The sequence below is a fragment of the Ovis canadensis genome, chromosome 6 (assembly GCF_042477335.2).
Source record: "Ovis canadensis isolate MfBH-ARS-UI-01 breed Bighorn chromosome 6, ARS-UI_OviCan_v2, whole genome shotgun sequence".
Classification (NCBI taxonomy): domain Eukaryota; kingdom Metazoa; phylum Chordata; class Mammalia; order Artiodactyla; family Bovidae; genus Ovis; species Ovis canadensis.
In genome coordinates this window covers 28,293,705-28,318,607 of record NC_091250.1, presented here as the reverse complement: position 1 = coordinate 28,318,607, position 24,903 = coordinate 28,293,705, and the positions used below count along the sequence as shown (strand labels likewise).

Here is a 24,903-nt window from a genome sequence, read left to right as displayed (position 1 = left end):
AGGTGAAGTAGAGAGTAGTTAAAGCTTACATTCTTATTCAGGGGGTAAAACGATAGATGCATGAATAACAATGCACAGCAATAGCTGGGTGTGGTGATCCATTTGTAGTCGGAGCCACCCAAAGGGCTCACCTGTGAGTCTCTGATTCTGTGTGTCTGTGTGTCTGTGTGTCCTGCCATTCACTCATCTCCACTCTAATGCCAGAAAATGACAAGTTCTGAATGGAAAGGTACAAAAGAGTTACTGAAAGAATTCAAAAAAGGGTGTTCACATCAGGGTGGTCAGAGAGAAGGTAGCCCATGAGATAGACAGAAACCTAACAGGCAGATAAAAGTGGAAAAGAAGGTAACATGAGCTGAGATGCAGAAGGGCATTGGAGGCTGGCAACAATGGAGTCTGTAATTCAGAAATAATGCCAGAATGTTAACATTATTTACAGCAGGCCTTATAGGAGAGACAAAGAAATCGGGAGTTATTATATTATTATAGGAATAATGTAATTCTTTCAGACAGTCGAAGAAGCAGTGAGTCAAGGATAGCTGAATCAGTATAAAGAGGAAGGAGGTAATACTGAGGGCCTGCCAAGGACCAGGAACTAGGCTGCCTTCAAAGCATTACAGTAAATGAAATAGGCCAGACCCAAAAGAACAAATATTGCGTGTCTCCACATAAATGAGGTACCTAGGATAGGCAAGTTCATAGAGACAGAGTTTAATAGAGTTTACCAGGGACTGAGGTGAACAGGAAGGTTCAAAGTTACTGTCTAATGGGTATAGTGTCTCTGTTTGGGATGATGAAACATTTCTGGAAATGGAGAGTGGCTGTGGTTGCGTAGTATTTTAAATGTACTATTGCCACTGAATTTCGCACTCAAGAATGGTTAAAATGACAAATTTTACATTATCATTAGTGCACACAGCCCATTTCTTGGAGTTGAGGCTGCCAATTAAATTATATTTTATCACAATTAAAAAGTAGAAGAGGAGAGATAGATCAGGAACTTGAAGGAAAGAAAAGCTAAGAAGATAAGGAAATTTCCAAATCTTTAAAGATTATGAGCAATGAGTCAGGAAGGAGGGATCAGTGATGGAGGAAGGTTTCAAAGTGAGAGGATCTGGAAAAAATCTTGGACGTGTATAAAGAGCAGATTGAGAAAATGTGCATCTGATGGTTACTGCTTTTTCTGTGAAGTTACCTTTCTGAAGGCCTGAGGGGTGTCATAAAGGTTTAGCAACATTACTGTAATGTATAAAATGATATCTAAGGGAAAAAATTACCAAAATATGTCACAGATTTGACTGAAGCTAGAAATGATAAATTATTCACAAAGCCAATAATTTCTTCTATGGATTATATTAAGCAGTATTTAGGAGTTCTGAAGCAAAAGCAGATTTTTTAAAAAAGTAGTTTGGCTGATCCAACCTTGGTGACTATGAGTCCTTTGGAAAAGAATGATGAGATGAAGAAACATTAGGTAGATTTTGTTGAAAAGAGTTTTAGGAAATGAAATGAGGAACAGCAAGGGTGATGAAAGAAAATAGAAACTCATCCAGCAAGATACTGGTATAATACCAGGGTGCACCATAAAAGGATTCTAGACGCTGAAGATGTATTTCAGAAGACTGAATACTCAGAAGACTTCCCAAGGAAGAAAGTTACACAGTGTTTAATATTTGGGCTGAAACACCTGCACATCCTTGTCTCTCCCTCCTTCTCATCCATCCTCCTCCATTGCCCCCTCCCTGTCTTTCTTTCCCTTTGTTTTTGCTTTCTCTCATTATCTCCCTCTCTTGCTTCTCACTTTTTCCAAGAGGCATGCAATGATGACTCTGATTGTATTGAAGGAACTGATTTATTTTTCATGTAACTGACTATCCTTTTTCACAGTTGTGGAGTCCATGGATACAGAGGGCCGACTGTATTCTGCCTTTTTGTAAAATGAACCTGAGCATCTGTGGATCATGATATCTGTGGAGTTCCAAGAACCAATCCTCCGTAGATACTGAGGGATGACTGTAATTAAATTTCAGATAACTGACTTTGTTTTATTTTATAGGTTCTGGCTGATCGATTGTCGACAAATTCAGGAATCTGTTACCTTTGCATCACAAGTATATAGAGAAATTATCTGTGTACCATATATGGCCAAATTTGTAGTGTTTGCCAAATCACATGACCCCATTGAAGCCAGATTGAGGTGTTTCTGCATGACTGATGATAAAGTGGATAAGACCCTGGAACAACAAGAGAACTTTGCTGAGGTGGCCAGAAGCAGGGATGTGGAGGTACTGTGTTTCAAAAACCAATTTATGTTAGCAGGTTGTTTACACCTCTTTTAATATATTTAAAATAGTATATAATAAATGTTATTCAGTCGCTAAGTCGTGTCCAGCTCTTTGCAATTCCATGAACTGTAGCCCACCAGGCTCCTCTGTCCCTGGGATTTCCCAGGCAAGAATACTGGAGTGGGTTGCCATTTCCTCTTCCAAGGGATCTTCCCGACCCAGGGACTGAACCTGCATCTCCTGCACTGGCAGAGGGGTTCTTCATGCTGGGCCGCCAGGGCAGCCCATCTAATAAATAATGCCATCAGAAACAGACCATCAACATCCTGATCAGCTAGAGGGCCAGTGTCTACAACGCGCCATTTTCAGCCAATTTGGACCCATTCAGTAGGGATAAAAGGACTCTCTTAAAGATTATTAAGGGAGAAATTATGCATTATCAATAAATTATAAGTATATAAATGGATAAAGCAATTTACGTGTTGTTATGTTTCCTTGTTTTTTTGAGGTGACTATTTATTGGATTTTTTTCCCCTATTATTCTTTAATCATAAAGAAAACAACCTGGAGGGGTGGGATGGGTGGGATGGAGGTTCAGAAAGGAAGGGGCATGTGACTCCCGTGGCTGACTCATGCTGATGTACAGCAGAAACCAACACAATATTGTAGAGCAATTACCCTCCAATTAAAATTAAGCAAATTTTAAGGAAATTTAAAAACTAGTAAAGGAAACAGCCCAGGAGGTATATCCTTTGTGTAAACGTAAAAATACAATATCCAGGGCTTTGCTACACTACTCTGTCTTATTTCTTAATTTTCCATAAGTGTGTATTTTTGATATTGAATTCAAGTAACCCAGTTCATTGTGATGTCAAAAATATAAATTTATGATTTAAAGACATATTGATTTGGGAAAATAACATGGTACAGTGTTAGAAATGAGTACAGTAAGATTAAATGCCCCCATGCATTTGAAGATTCCTATTACTAGTAAGGGACTTCCCTGGTGGCTCAGACGATAAAGCGGTAAAGCATCTGTCTACAATGCAGGAGACCCGGGTTCGAGCCCTGGGTTGGGAAGATCCCCTGGAGAAGGGAGGGGGTGTGCTGGTCCATGCTTGTCACAGATAAGACAAAATGTCAGTCAGGATTTTAAAGATTATTGTATGCACATTTTAAGAATGTTAATGTTCCAGTAATGTAATAATTTCAGCTATGGTATTCTTTTTGTTTTTCTCTATTTTCGTCAGGTCTTAGAAGGAAAACCCATCTATGTTGATTGTTTTGGCAACCTGGTGCCATTAACCAAGAGTGGCCAACATCATATATTCAGTTTTTTTGCCTTCAAAGAAAACAGACTTCCTCTCTTTGTCAAGGTAATATATACATGGAATTTGGGAATGTGTTTTATTCAGCATCAAGTAAGGCTTTGACTTCCTTTGGTAGAAGAGAATATTTGCTTTTCAATCATTTCTAATGATTTTTTTAAGTATTTCTATAAAATTTTAAACTCCTAAAAACTATTTTTTTTAAAATTTCAGATTCAACCTTGATTTTTAGTTATAGGCTAAAGAATGAGGGACAAATTGCCTGCGATTAATTAGGAAAACTGGTCATTCTTTTCCAAATTTTAAGAGAAGCCTCTCTTAATTTTTTTAACTATTATTTCTTTTAAATATTTGTGTTTAAATTTTTTTTGATATATGAACTTCACAAATGTGGAGACCAAAAAGAGTTCTTAGTGACAAATTTTTATAGTAAAAGCTCTTAAAAGACCCAGTGAATCTATCAAGAAATTATCCCAGATAGAGCAATAGACTGGATATACGTTCATAAATTCATTCAATAAACATTTGTGGAGACACTTCAATGTACCATGAATTTGTTGTCCCTGTTTAGGAATGTTAATCTAAGTTAGGAATTTATCATATTTAACATATGCAATTTATCATAATTTAACATATGCAAGTTACATTTTAGATACCAGTTCTGAAGAGAACAAAGATGAGTATGAGGGAGAGATTTCATGAAATAAAAGGAAATAATAATTCTACTTAAGTTTTAATGTCCGTTTTCTCAAGATCTCTACTGAAAGCCTTCATTGTGCCATTTCTGGTTCAGTGGTTTTCCTGATTAAAGATAGGTTCTTCTAAGGGGTATTGGATCCATTTACTATGCTATGTAATTATGCTAATATTTGATATTGTTAGTGGGCAAAAGTTTTCAAATACAAAAATAGGAAAATGACTTAAATATTTCTCTAAAGAAGATGTACAAATGACCAATAAACACATGAAATGATGTTTAACAGCAGAGAAATTCAGATTCAAACCACTATGAGATACCACTCAGTACTCATTAGGATGGCTATTATCAAAAACAAAACAAAATAGCAAATATTGGTGAGGATATGGAGAAATGGGGACCCTGATGCCTTGCTGGAAAGAATATAAAATGGTGTAGCCATTCCATACTGTGGAAAATAGTATGACAGTTCCTCAAAAAGTTAAAACATAGAATTAGCATATCATCCAACAATTCCCCAAAAATTGAAAGCAGGGACTCAACCAGTTACTTGCAATATTCATAGCATCATTATTCCCAATAGTCAAAAAGTGGAAATACTCTAAATATCCATCGACAGATGAATGGATATACAAAATGTGATATATGCATACAATGTAATATTATTCAGCCTTAAATGAGTAAAATTAGCCAGACACCAAAAGACAAGTATTGTATGTTTCCTCTTATATGAGCTACCTAGAGTTGTCAACTAGTCAGAAAATAGAATAGTGGTTACCAGGATATGGGGGAAGGAAGGAATAGAAAATTATTGTTTTATGGAAACAGTTTCAGTCTGTGAAGGTGCAAACATTCTGAAGATGCATGGTGGTAATGATTGTACAACAATGTGTATGTACTTAATGCTAGTAAACTATACATGTAAAAATGGTTGAAATGCTGTTTTATGTACAATTTAACACAATTTAAAAAAAAAGAAATTCTGGTATATATTGCAATGTGAAGGAATCTTAATAATATTATGCAACCTGAAACAACAGATACAAATGAACAAAGATTTATAACTCTGTCTATACAAGGTACCTAGAACAAGCAAATTTATAGGGACAGAAAGTTAAGGAGAGGCTGTTAGGTGCTAGAGAGAGAGGAGAATGGGGAGTTATTGCTTAATGGTGTAATGTTGCTGTTTGGGATGATGGGAAATTTTGCGCAGTAGTGATACTCACATAACTTTGTGAATGAGCTTCCTGCCACTGAGTTGTATGCATAACAATGGTAAGAATATAAGTGGAAATGGTCAGTTTTGTGTTACATACACTTTATCACAATATTTAAAAAGCTGAATGATTTTTTAAATCGTTCTAAATGATAATAGGAAAGGGGAAAAGGAACACTTCCAAATCCTCGCTTAGCATCACCAAGTGAATGTTACTTTTCTCTGGTTGTTTTGAGTGTCATCTCACTAAAGTGAACAGTGTGTGTCACACGTGAGTGAAGCATGTATGCCTTTCTTGTTCAAGGTACGTGATACGACTCAGGAACCTTGCGGACGACTATCATTTATGAAAGAGCCAAAATCTACAAGAGGCCTGGTGCACCAAGCTATTTGCAACTTAAACATCACCCTGCCAATTTATACGAAGGTATTATAATCTGCTGTAGTGCAGTTCAGGCTGTAGAGGATTTGATTTTCAAATCCTTTAGAATAGATACAGGCAAAGACACTGAATGCAGCCACGTATAATAGTCATTTTTGATACCCTGTCCAGTTTGTGATTTTCCGTTTAAGTAGGGAAAAAAGTAGCTCTACCTTATTTTGCATTAAATTCACTTTGATGGAAAAGTTTCTATAAGTATGTATTGGATACGGAAGAGAGAAGATTTCAATGGAAGATGTAACCTTTTGGACTGATTTTGAACATGAAATTACTCACTTTGCCTTCCTTATTGTTTTTATGCGCCCTCCTGGCACCATGCTCGTAGTGCTTTCGGCCCTGCCAAAACATTATGAGTCTATTAGCTTCTGTTTCCTGCCAGTTCACAGGCGGATTATGTATTATGAAATTCAGAGCAACTTCAGGGTATTTTACCTTGTTGCTAAAATAATTATGTGTTCATTCTGTAACCTGTACTATCTGGGGAGCATCAGATTCATTGTTCCAACTATTTTAACATGATGAGTATACAAAATACTCACATGTTATAGGAATAGATTTGAAACATTGTTGAAAGGAAAATTAACACTTGACCCAAATCTACTAGAAGTTTTTCTTTCTAGTCAAACTTCTCCTCTTTACAGAATTCCTTGATTACTCTGATAAAATCAAAGAAGACTAGGGAATAGATTAAATGTTGGGAAAAGCTTCTTTTATTTTTTGAAAAATTTTGACCAGTATTCCTTTTTAACGGAAAGTTCCCATGTGGCAATTTACGGAAGGTTATAGCAAGTTGTCAGAGTGTATTTTAGAGGTTGAAAAGTGGGATACTAGCAGGTGAGACTTGGAGGAGAGGTGAAAGGTCAAAGTGAATGTCGCTCAGTCGTGTCCGACTCTTTGCGACCCCGTGGATTCTACAGTCCATGGAATTCTCCAGGCCAGAATACTGAAGTGGGTAGCCTCTCCCTCCTTCAGGGGATCTTCCCAACCCAGGGATCAAACCCAGGTCTCCCTCATTGCAGGCTGATTCTTTATCTACTGAGCCACAAGGGAAGCCCAGGAGGAGAGGTAGAAACATATTTAAAATCCTAAATCTTAACTCCGTGAAACAGAACATTTTCTGTGTTTATTTTCATTCACCATTTTTCATGATTAATTATTCTTACAAATTAGAACTCGGTCACATAGAGAAAACTATGTAGCATCGTATTTAACACTAAATTCTTATTTAACGATCAAAATGAAATACCACAATCTGCGTATGTAAATTTACATGTTATTACAAGAATTAAAATACAGTGGTAGGGATATGCATCCAAATAACCGTTATCTAATAGCATTCCAGTGGTAAAGAATGTACTTTGGGGGTTGTAGTGCTGAGCACTTTTGAATCACTGAAGCAGAATGCCAAATAAGAACCACAGAGAAATATGTAAATGCTGGGGCAGTCCATCTGAGTGATGTGTAAAGATGAATGAGCTTTGTCTCTGATTCAAATGAGCTTTCAGTATGCTAGAAAAGAAAGCATTTAGTTCATTATTCCTTTTTGTATCTAAGTCAAGATATATCCGGCACAGTTATTAATTCTATGATGGTCCCGGACAGCTCTCCATTTAGTAACTAAAACAAAAAGAAAACATTGACAAACATGGTAGAGTTTAGATATATTTTAGAACAGAGTAGCTCTTTATTACAAGAGAACTCCTAAGTATTGCCTGTGTATTGAAAATATCTTCAATGCATGTTCATTTGTGGCTTTTACATGTTTAATCAATACCTGTAATGGCTGAGATAGTCAGTTCAGTTGCTCAGCTGTGTCTGACTCTTTGCGACCCCATGGACTGCAGCACGCCAGGCTTCCCTGTCCTTCACCAGCTCCCGGAGTTTGCTCAAACACATGTCCATTGAGTCGGTGATGTCATCCAACCATCTCATCCTCTGTCATCCCCTTCTCCTCTCGCCTTCAATCTTTCCCAGAGTGAGGGTCTTTTCCAATGAGCCAGTTCTTCGTATCAGGTGGCCAAAGTATTGGAGTTTCAGTTTAAGCATCAGTCCTTCCAGTGAATATTCAGGACTGATTTCCTTTAGGATGGACTGGTTGGATCTCCTTGCTGTCCAAGGGACTCTCAAGAGTCTTCTCCAATACCACAGTTCAAAAGCATCAAGATATTATGCTGAAATATTATCATCACCATTTCTGTAGACATATGCCATCAAATCCACGAAATGTCACACTTTGTGACTGCTGGTAACCTATATCTGAAATGAATACATTTATAATATTCGTTCTTTTGTCTAATAGATTAGTATATTTATAATTTTGGTTCTTTTGAATCTATAGATGTTTGCATTTAAATCAATCTTCTTTAATTTTTGTGCTTGTCTTCTGTAAACTGTTAGTAAGAAAAAATATGTGAATGCTAACTGTATGCTTGCCTGTTGATGTTTATTGTCAGGGTATTTAGTCTTGTCTTTTCTTCTAAATACTCTCTACTCTTCCTGCTCTCTTTCTCCACCTTGCATGGCATCTTGGGGTGGCCAGGAATCAGAGTCAGATCAAGAACAGGAGGAAGAGGTAATTATATGGCCTTGTCGCTTGTTAATGGCTGTGTCATTGCTGTAACCACTGATAAGAGCACATGATTAACAGAGAATGGTTATACAGTTGTTTTTAGTAATCGAAGGGTCACAGTTTTACTTAACTCCCTGAACTTGTTTTCTCATGTTATGGGCTCATTTCATAGGACACTAAGACTTCTCTATAATGTGCAATAATACAGATTTCTCTACCAATTACTGAAAATCAAACCAAAATCTCAGTGGTTCTCAAAGGTTGGTCAGGAGATGCCAGGAGGATAAAACCGTTTCCTTAATACTGAGTCATCATTTGCCTTTTAGCCCCCATATCCTCACAAGCTACACAGAAGTATTCCAGAGGCTGCATTGCCTATGATGACATTATCACCCCGACACGCTGGAGTGTGTGCTTGTTTACACTCGGGTTCTTGTATTTTCTCAGCTGTCATTTATAATACAGATACATATTTACATATATTAAACATAAGCAAAAGTTCTTCAGACTCCCCAGGATTTTTTTAGGAGTATAAAGGGAGTCTTAAGAACAAAAGTCTGAGAACCACTGAAATCAAAAGGAACATATAGTTCATCCATTTTACTGTACTAATATTATAATGCAGAACTCTACCAATAATGAGCGCTTCTTATACGGTAGACACTTTATTAAGTATTCCACATACCCCGTCAACAGCGATCTCACAGTCATGCCAAAAGATGTATGTTGTCATACCATAGGGGCTATATGACAGAGGAAAAAATGAGTCTTAGAGAGGTTACCTTGAATAAATAGCCATTTGAATTATACCTGCTTTGATAGTCAAAGAAAGTATTTTGTTTTCCTAATAAAGATCTGAAAATGCCTAAGCGTTATAGAAACAAAAGAAATTATTGAAAAAGTTACTATACTTAATTAACATATTGCTTCATATCTCTAAGAAAAATGGAATTGTTATTTGTTTCACATAAATGTTTTCAAATATACCAGTTTTATTTTTTGATGTTATTCTGATGGATTTGAAATACAAAACCCTAAAGAAAAACATAATAAATACCCTTGTGCTCACCAGCTTAAAATTTAAGGCCTTTATCTGTTCAGAGACTACCCATCAATCCCCTTCTTTATTCATACCAGCCGTGGAGCAGGATGAGAGGGGTCATTATAGACTCCTTGTCCTACCGTGTATGACCAGATGCACAATAAACTTACAAGACTGAAGCCATGCTTACCCTCAAGTGTCCGGTCACTCTCTGCCTCACATATTCAGTTTCCCTTCTGTAGCTGATGACTCGATCCCCAGGCTGGTCAAAATGACACCTACATACTTTGTTGAGAGAGCAACACAATTATGAAACCAGCTTTGCTATTATATCCAAATGAGTTTTTCTATTAGGCTTACGATTTTCTATTGAATATTTTCAGGAACTATTCAGTGCAATAGACCTAGTTTGTGTTATTTTGGGGATTTGGAATTCTGTCTTGTAACTAATAATGAAACTGTTTCTATAGAACATATCACCCTGGCATGTTCTTTGCTTTTTCTCAACTAAATTGACACTTACTGTTTTATACCTACTTCACTTTTTTTTTTCCTGGCCCTTTTCTCTAATATGTATTTCTAACAGCAAACACCTCTAGGTCATATCTTCCCAAAGAAACATGTTGGGAAGGACTTTCTACCCATAGAGTCTAGAAAGCAGATTTGTTTTTTCCAAAGTTAGGATAAGAATCAAAGACATTCTTGGGGAAGAACTGTAGCAAATTACTCTGACCTTCCTATAACTTATGGTGTCTCCCATGTTTATAATTATGATAGAGTTTATTGTGTACATCGGGGATGTGGGACACAACACTATTTGTAACCATTCAATTTATGTATCTTTTCTTTCAGATCGATATGACATCAGAAAAAAGTAAGATTTCAAATAAAACTGAGTTTGTTTGAAAGCTGGCTACAATAAAGAAAAGCATGAATTAAGATGCAAGCTAGTTGCCATTACTAACCATTATAATAATTATATTTTTATATTATCCTTATTAATCATTAATATATTTTTAGAGAAGCAGCTTGGCCAGTTAAATTATGAATATATCTAATTTGTGAGCAAATTATCAGTAAAATGCAATGATTATTCATCTAAGCATTCACTTTCTTTTGGATCCCTATTAACCCTGCTTTTGCTGTTATGCTTGTTTAGAAACTCACCATACCATTTTTGTCCATTTGTTAGCATAACATTGTCATCTCATTTTTTTAAGCTCTGAAGTGACAGTATCACTTTTTATATCAAGCGACCCTGACATCAGCAGAGAGCTCATTACTTATGTAGGCCACACCTGCAAAAGTGATACTGTCTCAATAGTTCTCAGCTAAAGCTAATGTTCCCCTCACACCACCCCCCGACCCCTTGCACCTCTTACTGTGGTGAAGTGTAACTGACTTCTCTAGGGCTGAGGTCTAATTATAAAAGTGTTCTGAAAAAATTAAGAACCAGGAAAAGCAAAAAGGAAAACCTCCTGGATGAAATTACTAATCGTAACAGTATGTCATAATAGGGCTAATTTTAAATAATGATGCAAAGCCTAAACATAATATAGTACAGAAAGAACTGATTTTTATAGACATTGAGAGAGCTATCTTAGAGCTCATTTTAGGTTTGTAGCATTCAGTTAAATTTTCAGTTTGTTGGCTTGTTTCTGGTGACTAGGTTCTTGTGTGGAAGAAATTGAGTTTTTCAGGATTCTTTCTTACTCTTATGCCCCAAATGCTTTAGAAAAAAATCTGATTTTTAATGTTTATTCATCTAAAGATTTATTTTGATTTACTGTATTTCAGAGTGTTATTCCTGAAAGGAGAAAACTTAGAAGTATGTTTAATATGGTCTTTAGGCCCAATGCAGTAATCTTTGGACTTCCCCCCCCTTTCTTAAGGTCCTAGCACAATGTTAATTTACTGCTAAGTTTTTGAAATACTTTTAATTGAGTCTCTTTACCCTCTTAAATATGAGGGTTAAGATCATGATGTAAGATACAAGCTAGTTGCCATTATTAACCACTATAAATCTTTGTTTAGGACTAGCATATTTAAAATTCTGGATGTTTTCATTGTTTTATATCTGAACAAATCTGTATTAATATAAGTTAAATGTATCTTTATATATGCATTTCACAGAGTATATCCCAACAAATATTCTCTCAAGAGAAGGCACTTATGTTTATAAAAAATTTTACATTATTATTGATTTCATTAATTCCTTTTTATAAAGAGATTTTATTATTCCACTTTTTTCTTTGGTACTAATGTTTATTTAAATGACCCTTTATTCCTTCGATACAAGCTTATAGGAATTAAAAATTCATCCATCTGGCTCAATCATTTAAAAAAAAAAGGTTACTATATTGATATAGTGCCATTAATCCTCCTGAATGAATCAAGGTATCGTGACTGTTTAAAAATTTTCAAATATAGGCTTACATTTGGCCTCCCTTTGCAGGGGCTACACTGTGCAGCATGTGGGATCTTAGTTCCCCGACCAGGGATCAAATGCTTATCCCCTGTAGTGGAAGCTCTTAACCACTGAACTGCCAGGGAAGTCCCATGTTTGGCTTTCTTTTAATGTAAAAACAATCATAAAATAATCTTCATCCAGGTATGAAATAATCTCCAAAGAAGAGCTCTGTTGAAAGGGCTTTTTGAACTAAGGTCTTTAACTGAGTAAATTCTAAGAGTTTGAGTTTTCCTCCTTGCTTTAATGGGTGCAGGCACCCACTGCCCATGCCTCAAGCATATTGCATTGAGCATCTTGTTATGGACTTTTAGGGAAATAACTATGCTTCACCACAGTCGTTTTCCGCATTTGTTCTAATCTCTCACCATCTTCCCGCCCGTGCATCTCCGCAAGGCTGCCTCTCCCACCAGTTTTAGTGCACCTTTGCTTTGCATGGAAATAACTTGGCTTACATAAACTGTGTGTGTGTCCCGTGTGACTGTCTCTGATTTGGGTTGCCATGCATCACATTTTAACTTTGGACTCACATATAAGTTTAATCACAATCGTTTTTGTTGTTTTCCTTTCCTTTCCTTTCTTTCCCTCCTTGGTCTGTCCATTATGTGTCTAAGCAAGGAGGTTGCTCCAAGGAAAGGACCATGCCTCTCAGCACAAGACTGTTTGTTTCACTGTTAGGTGTGAATTTCCCTTAGATGAAATGCCGGTTTGCAGCTAATTCAGATATATTTTATATAGTCGTTGTATATTGGCAGAACTAAACATGCTGCGTTCCAGATTTTTCTATGATTAAATAATGTATATACATCATTAGGAAGTATTCTGAGTTTGCTACTACTGGCTTTCTCCTAGAGGAAATCAACTATCTGCAATTTCTAATGCTTTTTTCCTTTTTTTCCCATATTCATTTTTTTTCGACATTGATCTGTAACATCTGAACAATCTTGAGATATCTCTGTGTAATTTCACTGCGTTCGTTCTTTGTTTTGTGATTGTGTGTGTCTTGATTATTTGTTAAAGCTTTGTTATATGTGTGGATGTGCTACAAGTGAGAAAATTAAGCAAGTTATTTCCTGCTCATTTTTCCTTTTCAGTTTTTTTTCCGTTAGCCTTGCTTTGCTTTTGTATCCTGAGACCTTGTGGATCCACCATTCCCAGCCCATTTTGTTGTCCCTCCCGCCACGACAGGAAAAGACACTGTGTCGTTTCAGTCCTGATTACATTTGCCAATATCTTTTTTGATTTCCATTTTACTTTCGATGTTTTTCCATTCACATCAAAGATGATGAGACAGAATCTACAGAAACATCTGTCCTGAAAAGTCACCTGGTTAATGAAGTTCCTGTCCTGGCAAGTCCGGACTTGCTCTCTGAAGTTTCTGAGATGAAACAAGATTTGATCAAAATGACCGCCATCTTGACCACAGATGGATCTGATAGGGCAGGTTCCATCAAAGTGAAGGAGCTGGTGAAGGCTGCCGAGGAAGAGCCAGGGGAGCCTTTTGAAATTGTTGAAAGAGTTAAAGAGGACTTAGAGAAGGTGAACGAAATCCTGAGAAGCGGAACCTGCACAGGAGATGAAGGCAGTGTGCCGAGGTCTCAGCCAGAGAAAGAGTTAGAGGAGGAGGAGTGGGTCATTGTCAGTGAGGAGGAGATAGAGGAGGCTAAGCAGAAAGCATCTTCAGAGATCACCGAATACCCATGTGTAGAAGTTAGACTAGATAAAGAGACCAAAGCAGAAGTAGAGAAAGACTCAACGGGGCTAGTGAACTACCTTACTGAGGATCTGAACTCCTACGTGCCTCCTCACGAAGAGCAGCCCCAGAAGGAGCGAGGTATGGTAGGGGAGAAGCGTGAGGCTCAGGGTCCCAGCAGGCGCTCAGAAAGCGAAGGCAAGGATGCACCCTCAGAGGAGACACAGAGTACACAGAAACAGCCCAAACCAAGCCTGGGGATAAAGAAGCCGGTGAGAAGGAAACTAAAGGAGAAACAAAAGCAGAAGGAGGACAGCTCACAAGCTGGTGCAGAAAAAACAGACCTTAAAAAAGGGAGTTCAGAAGAGTCATTAGATGAAGACACAGGTTCAGCCCCCGAGCCTCTTCCCGCTGTAAAAGCTACGTCACCTTTGATAGAGGAAACGCCCATTGGTTCCATAAAGGACAAGGTGAAGGCCCTTCAGAAACGAGTGGAAGATGAACAGAAAGGTCGAAGCAAGTTGCCTGTCAGAGTCAAGGGCAAAGAGGATGTGCCAAAAAAGATAACACAAAGGACACATTTGGCTGCATCCCCCTCTCTGAAGTCAGAGAGGCATGCGCCAGCATCCGCCTCCTCTAGAACAGAAAGACACACTTCTCTTTCCTCCTCTGCCAAAACAGAAAGGCACCCTCCGGTGTCACCGTCGAGTAAGAACGAGAAACACTCACCCGTGTCACCCTCTGCGAAAACTGAAAGGCACTCCCCTGTGTCCTCTGCAAGTAAAACTGAGAAACACTCACCCGTGTCACCCTCGACCAAAACGGAAAGACACTCCCCTGTGTCCTCTTCTGCAAAAACAGAAAGACACCCACCTGTTTCACCGTCGGGTAAGACAGATAAGCGCCCCCCTGGATCTCCCTCTGGGAGAACCGAGAAACATCCGCCAGTGTCTCCTGGCAGAACAGAGAAACGTTTGCCGGTGTCACCTGCTGGAAGGATGGAAAAGCATTCTCCTGCCCCAAGCTCCGGGAAAACTGAGAAGCACCTGCCAGTGTCACCTTCTGGGAAAACAGACAAACAACCACCTGTCTCCCCCACCTCAAAAACAGAAAGAATCGAGGAGACCATGTCTGTTCGGGAGCTGATGAAAGCTTTCCAGTCAGGTCAGGACCCGTCGAAACACAAGACCGGGCTCTTTGAGCACAAATCTACAAAACAAAAACAGCCGCAAGAAAAAGGCAGAGGTCGGCTAGAAAAAGAAAAGGGGCCGATAGTAACCCCAAGAGAAGCGCAGAAAACGGAGAGTCAGACAATCAAACGAGGCCAGAGGTTCCTGGTCACGGGACTTTCAGAACCCAGAAGAGCAGTCCGTGCTTCCTCCACAGGGTTGAAGAGAGAAGATGGGGCTGGAGAAAAGGAGAAATCTCCCAACCACAAGACACCCGAACCTGTTCAGCCAGTGCCTGAAGAAGAAAGCCATAAAGACAGCGAAGTCCCCAAAGAAAAGCTGGCCGACGACCAGGGAGACATGGATCTCCAGATCAGCCCAGACCGGAAAACCTCCACTGACTTTTCTGACGTCATTAAGCAAGAACTGGAAGACAATGACAAATACCAGCAGTTCCGTATGACTGAGGAGCCTGAGAAGGCACAGCTTCACTTAGACCAAGTGCTCACTAGTCCTTTCAACACGACATTTCCACTAGATTACATGAAAGATGAGTTCCTCCCAGCCCTGTCTTTGCAGAGTGGCGCTTTACCTGGCAGTTCTGAGAGCCTGAAGCCCGAAGGGGTGGCAGATTCTCCGTGTGGCAGCCTGATGGAAGGGACCCCTCAGATTAGTTCAGAGGAAAGCTATAAGCATGAGGGCCTAGCCGAGACCCCTGAGACAAGCCCAGAGAGCCTTTCCTTCTCGCCAAAGAAAAGTGAGGAGCAGATCGGGGAAACACACGAAACTACCAAGTTAGAAACAGCACCAGAAAGTCATTCCGAAAAAGGACATCCCTCAACCAAAGATGTTGCTGATGGTTCTGAAGGGCAAGGCGCTGCAGTCACTGAGGCAGCAGAGTCCTCTGCTGAGTGTCAGCTGACAGAGGCCACCCCAGACCCTTCCAAAGACATGTGCCCCCCACAAGAAGGCGACAGCCTCAGTGGTCAGAGTGTATCATTAGCAAAAGAAACACCCGAAGGACTGACTGAGGAAGCGACCTGTGACGAAGGTCCGGTTGCACACATTAGTCCATCCCACAAGCCGCAAACTGATACCGAAGCTCAGGAATCCACAGCCACCAAGCCCTCAGAGGAGCCCTCGCCGTTGTCGGAGGCTGATGTAAAGGCAGGCTCAGGGACTGAATCAAAGCCCCAGGCAGCCATCAGAAGTCCGCAAGGGTTAGAACTCGCACTCCCTAGCCGTGAGAGTGAGGTTTTCAGCCCCGGGGCTGATGAATCCTTCGCTGTGAGCCACAAAGACTCCCTGGAGGCCAGCCCTGTGCTGGAAGATAACTCCTCACACAAAACTCCCGATTCTCTGGAACCAAGTCCTCTGAAGGAATCCCCTTGCCGTGACTCTCTTGAAAGCAGCCCCGTTGAACCAAAGATGAAGGCTGGAATTCTCCCAAGTCACTTTCCTCTTCCCTCAGCTGTTGCCAAGACCGAGCTCTTCACGGAAGTGGCCTCTGTGCGGTCCCGGCTGCTCCGAGACCCTGACGGCAGTGCCGAGGATGACAGCCTCGAGCAGACGTCACTCATGGAGAGCTCGGGGAAGAGCCCCCTTTCCCCAGACACCCCCAGCTCCGAAGAAGTTAGCTACGAGGTCACGCCCAAAACCACAGACACGCCCAAACCAGCTGTGATTCCTGAATGTGCGGAGGAGGACGACTCAGAAAATGGGGAGAAAAAGAGGTTCACACCGGAAGAGGAAATGTTTAAAATGGTAACCAAAGTCAAAACGTTTGATGAACTTGAACAAGAAGCAAAGCAGAAAAGGGACTACAAAAGGGAACCCAAGCAGGAAGAATCTTCTTCATCCTCTGATGCAGATGTCGACTGTTCAGCAGACACGGATGAACCAAAACACACAGAGAGTGTTGAGGATGAAAGTGACGCTCCTGTGGTAGTAACAACAGAGGGCAGGAAGGCTTCTTCCTCCTCAGAAAGTGAACCTGAGTTGACGCAGCTGAAGAAAGGTGCTGACTCAGGTCTCTTGGCAGAGCCAGTTATTCGAGTGCAGCCTCCTTCCCCACTTCCATCCAGCATAGACTCAAATTCCAGTCCTGAAGAAATACAATTCCAGCCCATCGTTTCCAAACAATACACTTTTAAGATGAATGAAGATGCTCAGGAAGATTCAGATAAATCAGAAGAAGAAAAAGATTATAAATCTCGCTTACCTGAAGACAGTCATGCTCTTCCCACTGATGGACCAGAGATATCTTATGATGATCTGAATGGAGATACTTATCAACCAAAACTTTGTGATAGCGTTGGGTGTGAGATTGGGAGTCCTACCAACTCAGCCGCTCCTGTCTCTTCAGGTCTCCACAGTTCCCCTGGTGACGATGTCAGTGAGCAGCTAGTTATCCATAAGGAATCACTAGCCCTCCAAGACACTAGTGAGAAAGACCTAGAAGAAGAGCTTGATGTTCCTGGAGTCGAATCTCCACAAGCAGATCCCCCCAGTGAAAGCTCTCCATCTTTCTCCTCTTTACCTCTTTGTCCAGCATCTGAAGCAAAAGAATTAGATGAAGACATGGTCTCTACAGCTTCTGCTACAGAAATGGAGGTCACAAAAACTGACCAAGCTTTTGAGAGCTTACCAGAGGACTGTTCCGTTCAAGATTCACTCATTACTACTCAAACTGATAGATCATCCTTGGATGTTCCGGTGTCAGACCCAATAGAGACGGATGAAATCTATGAGCCTCAAGTCATAAGCCCATATGAAAATGTTCCCTCTCAATCTTTTTTCTCTGGTGAAGAAAGCAAAACCCAAACAGATACAAGACATGCAAGTTTTCATTCTTCTGAAGAGTATTCTGTTACCATCACATCCTCTGTTGAAGATGTAGTAGAGACAAGCTCCTCTGATAAAACTGTTTCAAGTAAAGAAGCTAATTTTGAGGACCAGGTCTTGGAAGTAGAATCCAAGCAAGAGAGTACCTTGCAGGAAGTACAGTCAGATGGAGCCTCCTCATCTTTGGAGACAACTGTACCAAAAACATCAACAGTTGTCAGTGAACAGATAAGCAAAGTCATTATCACAAAAACGGATGTGGATTCTGATTCCTGGAGTGAAATCCGTGAGGATGACGAAGCCTTTGAGGCTCGAGTGAAAGAGGAAGAACAGAAGATATTTGGTTTGATGGTAGACAGACAGTCTCAGGGTACCACCCCTGACACCACTCCTGCTAGGACCCCAACTGAAGAGGGGACCCCAACCAGTGAGCAAAATCCATTTCTCTTTCAGGAAGGAAAATTGTTTGAGATGACCCGAAGTGGTGCCATTGATATGACCAAAAGGTCCTATGCCGATGAAAGCTTTCACTTTTTCCAAATTGGGCAAGAATCCAGGGAAGAGACTCTCTCACAAGACATGAAAGAAGGGGGTACAGGTGCTGAGGCCCCACAGGTGGAGGCATCAGCTGAGTCATTAACACTCTCAGAATCAAAAGAAACAGTGGATGATGAAGCAGAGTTACTCCCAGATGACCTGAGTGAGGAGGTAGAAGAAATACACACTTCAGATACCCCACTTAGCTCCCAAATAGACATTTCAGCCTCCATAGAAACATCCATGAAAGAGGCTACTTCTACAGGGCTTGAGGACCTACCCACCAGGCAAATGGGTGATTCCCTTCCTCTGTCCAGCGTGAAGCAGACCACTTGCCCTGACTTCCCTGAACAAGTTGTACAAGTTCAGTTAGATTTTTCCACAGTCACTAGGTCTGTATATTCAGATCGGGGTGATGATTCTCCCGATTCCTCCCCAGAGGAACAGAAATCAGTCATTGAAATCCCTACTGCACCCATGGAGAATGTGCCTTCTACTGAGAGCAAATCCAAAATCCCTGTAAGGACTATCCCCACTTCAACCTCAGTACCTCCGTCGGCGGAATATGAGAGTTCTCTTTCTGAAGATTTTCTACCCGGCCTGGATGAGGAAAGTAAAGAAGATGAAGCAAAACCAAAGTCTAAAATCCCCGTGAAAGCACCTGTCCAAAGAGTGGAGCAGCAACCTTCACATCTGGACTCACCTCTAAAGAAGACAGATGGTCCCCAGGGACAGGACTTGACAAGCAGCGCACCAGATGATAGAAGCAAATCTGAATCTGATGCCAGTTTGGGCATGAAGACCAAATGCCCAATAGAAATTAGAAGTTACATTGAGACAGAAACAGAAAGCACAGGTGAGGAAGAGGAGCTTGAGTTAGAATCAGAGGAAGGGGCCACAAGACCAAAGATATTTGCATCCCGATTGCCAGTAAAGAGCAAAAGCACCACATCTTCCTGCAGGGGGCCCACAAGCCCCACAAAAGACAATAAGGAGCATTTCTTTGATCTTTACAGGAACTCCATAGAATTCTTTGAGGAGATTAGTGATGAAGCTTCCAAGTTAGTGGATAGACTTACACAGTCAGAAAGGGAGCAAGATTTAGTTTCAGATGATGAAAGTAGTAGTGCCCTGGAAGTTTCAGTAATTGAAAACCTGCCACCTGTTGAGACCGAGAACTCAATTCCTGAGGACATCTTTGACACAAGGCCCATTTGGGATGAGTCCATTGAGACTCTGATTGAACGCATCCCTGATGAAAATGGCCATGACCGTGCTGAAGGTATTTGCCAGCCACTGGGATTCCCTGTGCTACGCATGTCATAAATTGATATAGTTTTGTTTTTTTTTGTATGTCTGTTTTATTTGGTGATTTGTGTCTCATTTCCTTTAAGCTTTCTGTAGTGGTTACTATGTTTGTGTAAGCCCTTTGTGTTTTGTGCTTTCTCTGTATACTCTTGTCCGTGGAAACAATCTCAAGATTGAGTAATGAGAATGCTTATGGAAAACATAAACATGATCGGCAGGCAACCAGGATCTTGCCTTTTCTCTAGCTGCTGCACGTGAGGCCATGCAAGCTTTGAGTTTTGTTGTTCTGACTTTGCAGGCTTAGCCTCAAATTAAGCACATGGATTTATTTGGTTTGGTTTTGTATTATGAGGATTCATTGCTTTCTCTTCTTAACCTTTGTGTACTTTGAAATAATTAGTACTTTGCAAGTTTATGATCATCAGAAAGCCGTTTGCACAAGATGATTTCACATATCATGAAATTCTAATTGTTGTGGATTTGTTTTTGATTTAGAAAGGTTGGATTTCAGATACCAATGGTAAATACTTTAAGCAGTCATAAGGTAAAAGCATGCTTTTCATTTATGCGACAGATGAATAGAGAATGGACTCTGATTAGATGCAGCAGACAACGAAAACTCAAACTTTGCATGATTTAAGTTGACTGTGAGGGGATGATGACTCTTTGAATTATGAAAAAAGGAAACCATAGATGGCTTTGAGAAGAAGCCTCTGGTCTTCCAATATCTCTACAATAAAGACTATTATCTTAAATTTGGATTATAAAAAATGTCATGATACCATGACCTAAAATGCTGCCCATCAATTAACGGAAGTTAAAAGGCAAAATTTTAGTCTGTGGGAGTATTATCTGAGTTTACTTAGTGATAAGCAGACAGAAACTTTGCCCAAAAAACATATATACATACTAATATAAGGTACACATACAACTATGTACATTTTTTTCTTCCTTCTTCCAAGGTCACCAGGACCAAGATAAACATTGTTTCTGGCCATACGGAAAAAAACCGGGATGGTCCGATCAACCGGTGATCTAGATCTCTTTTGAATCTTGGAAGTGATTTTTTGCTACGTGACTCAGAAGTGATCTTATACTCCCACAGGCAATATTAGGAAGTCCTAACTAATTACTCCACTTCTCCATCCCATTTATGATTTTTCTGCTGTTTGATGAGCAAGATGATTATCTTAGGGTGGGCAGTATCCTCTCAGACAATTTAAGAGGAAAGTTGTAAGAGTACTAGAAATCAGTAACTTATGCAGTTATGTCCAATGGCTAGTCTTGATTAAAGAGATATGGAAGCAGATGGTTTCCATGATTTTTATTAAATGTATCCCCCCCATTCCATTCCAGAAATCAGGCAAACACACAGTTTAATATGATTTAAAATGGAATAGTTAACTTGTGCTATAATCAGATATTTGGACAATTGACTGTCTTTCTTTGGATGATCAGTACTGTGGTTCCTCTCCTGTCATGGACAACTTTTGGCCATTCTGTTTTTGACCTTCTGTAGATCAGCAGGATGAGCAGGAACGGATTGAGGAGAGGCTGGCATATATTGCTGACCACCTTGGCTTCAGCTGGACAGGTAAGAGGCATGTGACCCATTTCTTCAACAAAACCTGCTCGGTTTGAATGGCATAGTTTGCGTCAGCCAAGTGTCATTAACAGTGAAAAAGGTCTTTTTTCCCCCTTTGAAGAAGACCACATGGAATAGTGAAAAGAATGATAAACTGTGAACTCAAAAATCCAGGGACTGCATTAACTCACTGTGTGAACCAGGGCAAGCCTTCTATTGTCTCTGGAATTTTGAATAATAGAACTTTAGATTGAGAACAAAACAACTCCCACCACCCTCCTTTGGATATCTAAATTTCGGAGAGATTACTGTGTTAGATGCAGTTGTCATAGAATTTAATTTGAAATTCAACCAGAATTTAATTTGAAATTCAATTTGAATTTCTTGTTTTAGATACCTTGTATCAGATATTTTCATTGCAAACGGTACTAAATGTAACTTCAAATGAAAGTTAAAATACATATAAATGAGATGTTCAGTAATTTTCTGAGAAATAGGAATGTTTCAGTTTAGAAATTATATGTTAAATAATTTTTCTGATGCAAAGTGAATTCTAAAATCAATGTGGCTTATTTATAAATCAGGATTTAAAAGGTATACCCTTTCATCTTTCCTATGATATAACATACTAAAGCAAGATTGTCAGGATTTTTTGCTTTTTCCTAGTTTTTTTTTGGTCTGACCTTTATGTCATTTGTGACTACTTAACTTAAACAGTATAAGCGCTTCCCCGGTGGCCCAGACAGTAAAGAATCCGCCTGCATTGTGGGAGACCTGGATTCGATCCCTAGGTTGGGAAGATCCCCTGGAGAAGGGAATGGCTACCCACTCCAGTATTCTGGCCTGGAGAATTCCATGGGCAGAGGAACCTGGCAGACTACATAATTGAAACATTATAAAGTTAATATTAAGCTCCTTTAAGTTTCTTAAAGATTTAGTATGAAGTCATAATACTCTTAACAAAGATAATTGATAATGTAGAATAAATGACTGAAATAGAATTTAATAATACTGATCATATTTATTTAATTGAGGAATTTAGAGGAAGGGAGGATCTCAAAATATCCCTAGTTGACTTATTAAATAGGTAGCATTCCAAATTATTTACTTTGCCTTTTAGTATGTATGTATGTATATGTATGTTAAATGCAGTATCTATTATAGTTGGTGAAAATTCAAACCTTAAAATCATATGGAATGGTATAAAATGTAAACAAGTCCCTCACACTGCCTACATCTTATCTTCAAGTTCCATTCCTCAAGGGTAACTGCTAACACTTTCTCATATATTCAGATAAAATCTGCAGTGCTCACGTGTATGCCTATTATTTAAAAAATAGAGCTGTGTAATGAACAGTATTTCTCATACATAATCCATCAGCATAGAAATATCTATGTAATTCTTTTAAATACATATTTAACTCCACTGTATAGGAGGCCATTTTATCAATGGCCTTTGTTGATGGATGCCTAGGTTGTTTCTTGTTAGTGGCAGTAAATACCTTTGGGCACTGGTAGTTTTGTGGCTGTGTCTGCAGGGCATGGGCTTCTCTGGTGGCTCAGAGGTAAAGAATCCACCTGCTAATGCAGGAGATGCAAGCAGTGTGGGTTTGATCCCTGGGTCGGGAAGATCCTCTGGAAAAAGAAGTGGCAACCCACTCCAGTATTTTACCTGGAAAACTCCATGGACAGAGGAGCCTGGCGGGCTATAGTCCATGGGTTCGCACAGAGTCAGACAGCGCACGCACGCACTGTAGGGCATACCCCTAAAAGGAAAATTGCGGGGCAAGGATATGTATCTTTTTAATTTAGAAAGATATTAGCAAATTACCCTCTAAAGAGGACACCTCATTTACACACACACACACCCCTGAATACATTAGCATCCATGTAGAATGTTAATGGTATAGACTTTAAATAAGAACTTTGTGGCTTCTTCCCTAGGTCAGTTAATGCTTCCCAGACCTTTTATTCATATGACTTAATGTTATAGAAAAGAGTTTATCCAACCACCATAATACAGCTTCAACCAATATTTATCCAAGTACTGAGAAACAGGATTTATAGTATTTGAAAATTACCAAATTATGATTAAAAGTGAGACATGGTCTCTTCTACTGTTTTCACTCATTTACTTTCCATTATCTTGGTTAAGAGTATAAGCCAGTATTAATGGTCTCTTCTCAATTTTGGAATTAAATGGGCCTGAATTTACGTATTTTTTAATCATTGTTTCAAACTTACTTTTTCCACTGTGACAGTGATCAATTCTAAACCCAGTTGTAAGGAAAATAACTGGAATTAGTGCTAGAAGAGCAAAGGCATATGAAAGTCTTTTCTGATAGGAAAACATAAGGGAACTCTGTTACAGCAGTACCAAGAACGCACCGTTTGCAAAATCACAAGACAAGGTGCTGCGACTCAGACTTGGAAGCTAATGTGTTTACGAAGAAGTATTTTCTCTTCTAGAGTTAGCAAGAGAACTGGACTTCACTGAAGAGCAAATTCATCAAATTCGAATTGAGAACCCGAACTCCCTCCAGGATCAGAGTCATGCACTGTTGAAGTACTGGCTAGAAAGGGACGGGAAGCATGCTACAGGTAGGTGGGGAGCTCTAACTAAAAGGCAGTAGGATGGAGGTGGAAATAAGCCTTATTCAATGCCTTTTATGCCAGGTGCCACCAATCTGAAGTGCTGCTCTAAGCAAATGAGAAGAGGTGATAACATTTCTCAGATAACCACATTGCATGAAACTCCTTGTACTGTGTTTCTGTGAACAGCATTAAGTAGTGAAAAGTGATCCTAGCACTGGTTGCTAACAGGAATCTTATTTAAGAAATCCTTAAGGTTTCTAAATATTGACAGCAGACACTTGCTTTATTAGTCATTGTTTTATTGATGGTAGATTACATTCAGTTTCTGCTTCCTTTACTCCTAAATGACTAAAATGGGGGAAAAACGTCAAGTGGATATTCTGACCACATCAAACAAAATGGGAAGTAGCCATAACTGCTTCTTATCCTTCAGCTGGTCTAAATTTGCTATTTCCTTTAATATCTCTTTGAAGACCTTACCTAGAGACTTCCAGCCCACATTTATCTTTCCTTCTCTTACCATTTTTCTCGACAGGATTGCCAGAAAATAAAAATAAAAATAGAGAGCACCCAGTTAAATCTAAATTTCAGGTAGTCAACAAATACTTCTTCTAGTATAAATATATCCCATGCAGTATTTGGGATATACTTTTACCTAAAAAAATTGTTTTTTATCAGAGGTTCACATTTGACAGGACCTTCTACGTGTTGTCTGGTAACTCTGCTTTTAGGGCTTATTACCATGCTGTGTCACTCATGCTGTGTGTTTGTCTTGTTTGTTTGCTTACAAAGATCCTTAGTTGGGCTTTGGCTGTTTGGGGTACAGATATCAAAGTTTTAGTAAATTTTTTCCTATACTTAAAATGTATCAACGAAAAAATTGACTAAGACAACTAAAGGAAAGGGTTTAAGGGACTAACCCTCTGATATAATCAATGTTTTTTCTTTAATATCCCAGATACCAGTCTCATTGAATGTCTCACCAAGATCAACCGAATGGATATTGTGCATCTCATGGAGACCAGCACAGAATCTCTCCAGGAGCGTATCGGTCACAGCTATGCAGAGATTGAGCAGACCATTACCCTGGACCATAGTGAAGGTCAGACAGCTTGTGTGTGTATGA

At 39.6% G+C, this 24,903-nt stretch overlaps 1 protein-coding gene and 1 long non-coding RNA gene across 34 annotated transcripts in view; one reads left to right on the top strand and one right to left on the bottom strand.

The window, feature by feature from the left end:
- ANK2 (ankyrin 2) overlaps positions 1 to 24,903 on the top strand; it is a 699,882-nt gene that overhangs the window by 658,412 nt on the left and 16,567 nt on the right. For 25 of the 32 annotated variants that reach the window (XM_069593465.1, XM_069593447.1, XM_069593452.1 and 22 more), the window contains 8 exons: positions 2,057 to 2,285; positions 3,536 to 3,661; positions 5,831 to 5,953; positions 8,508 to 8,540; positions 10,432 to 10,453; positions 21,117 to 21,191; positions 23,652 to 23,783; positions 24,736 to 24,879. In XM_069593465.1, the coding sequence (XP_069449566.1) occupies positions 2,057 to 2,285; positions 3,536 to 3,661; positions 5,831 to 5,953; positions 8,508 to 8,540; positions 10,432 to 10,453; positions 21,117 to 21,191; positions 23,652 to 23,783; positions 24,736 to 24,879 (884 nt within the window). Of the gene's footprint in view, positions 1 to 2,056; positions 2,286 to 3,535; positions 3,662 to 5,830; positions 5,954 to 8,507; positions 8,541 to 10,431; positions 10,454 to 13,328; positions 19,572 to 21,116; positions 21,192 to 23,651; positions 23,784 to 24,735; positions 24,880 to 24,903 lie in introns of all 32 variants that reach the window. The other 7 variants (XM_069593469.1, XM_069593463.1, XM_069593455.1 and 4 more) reach the window with 2 other exon arrangements.
- On the bottom strand, positions 7,066 to 14,527 carry LOC138442301 (uncharacterized). 2 transcript variants are annotated; one of them, XR_011257628.1, is made up of 4 exons: positions 14,469 to 14,527; positions 9,770 to 9,864; positions 9,223 to 9,280; positions 7,066 to 8,591 (listed from the first exon to the last, which is right to left on the bottom strand). It is a non-coding gene; the product is annotated as an uncharacterized lncRNA (long non-coding RNA). The 2 variants fall into 2 exon arrangements; XR_011257627.1 differs by lacking the exon at positions 14,469 to 14,527 and adding an exon at positions 13,373 to 13,544.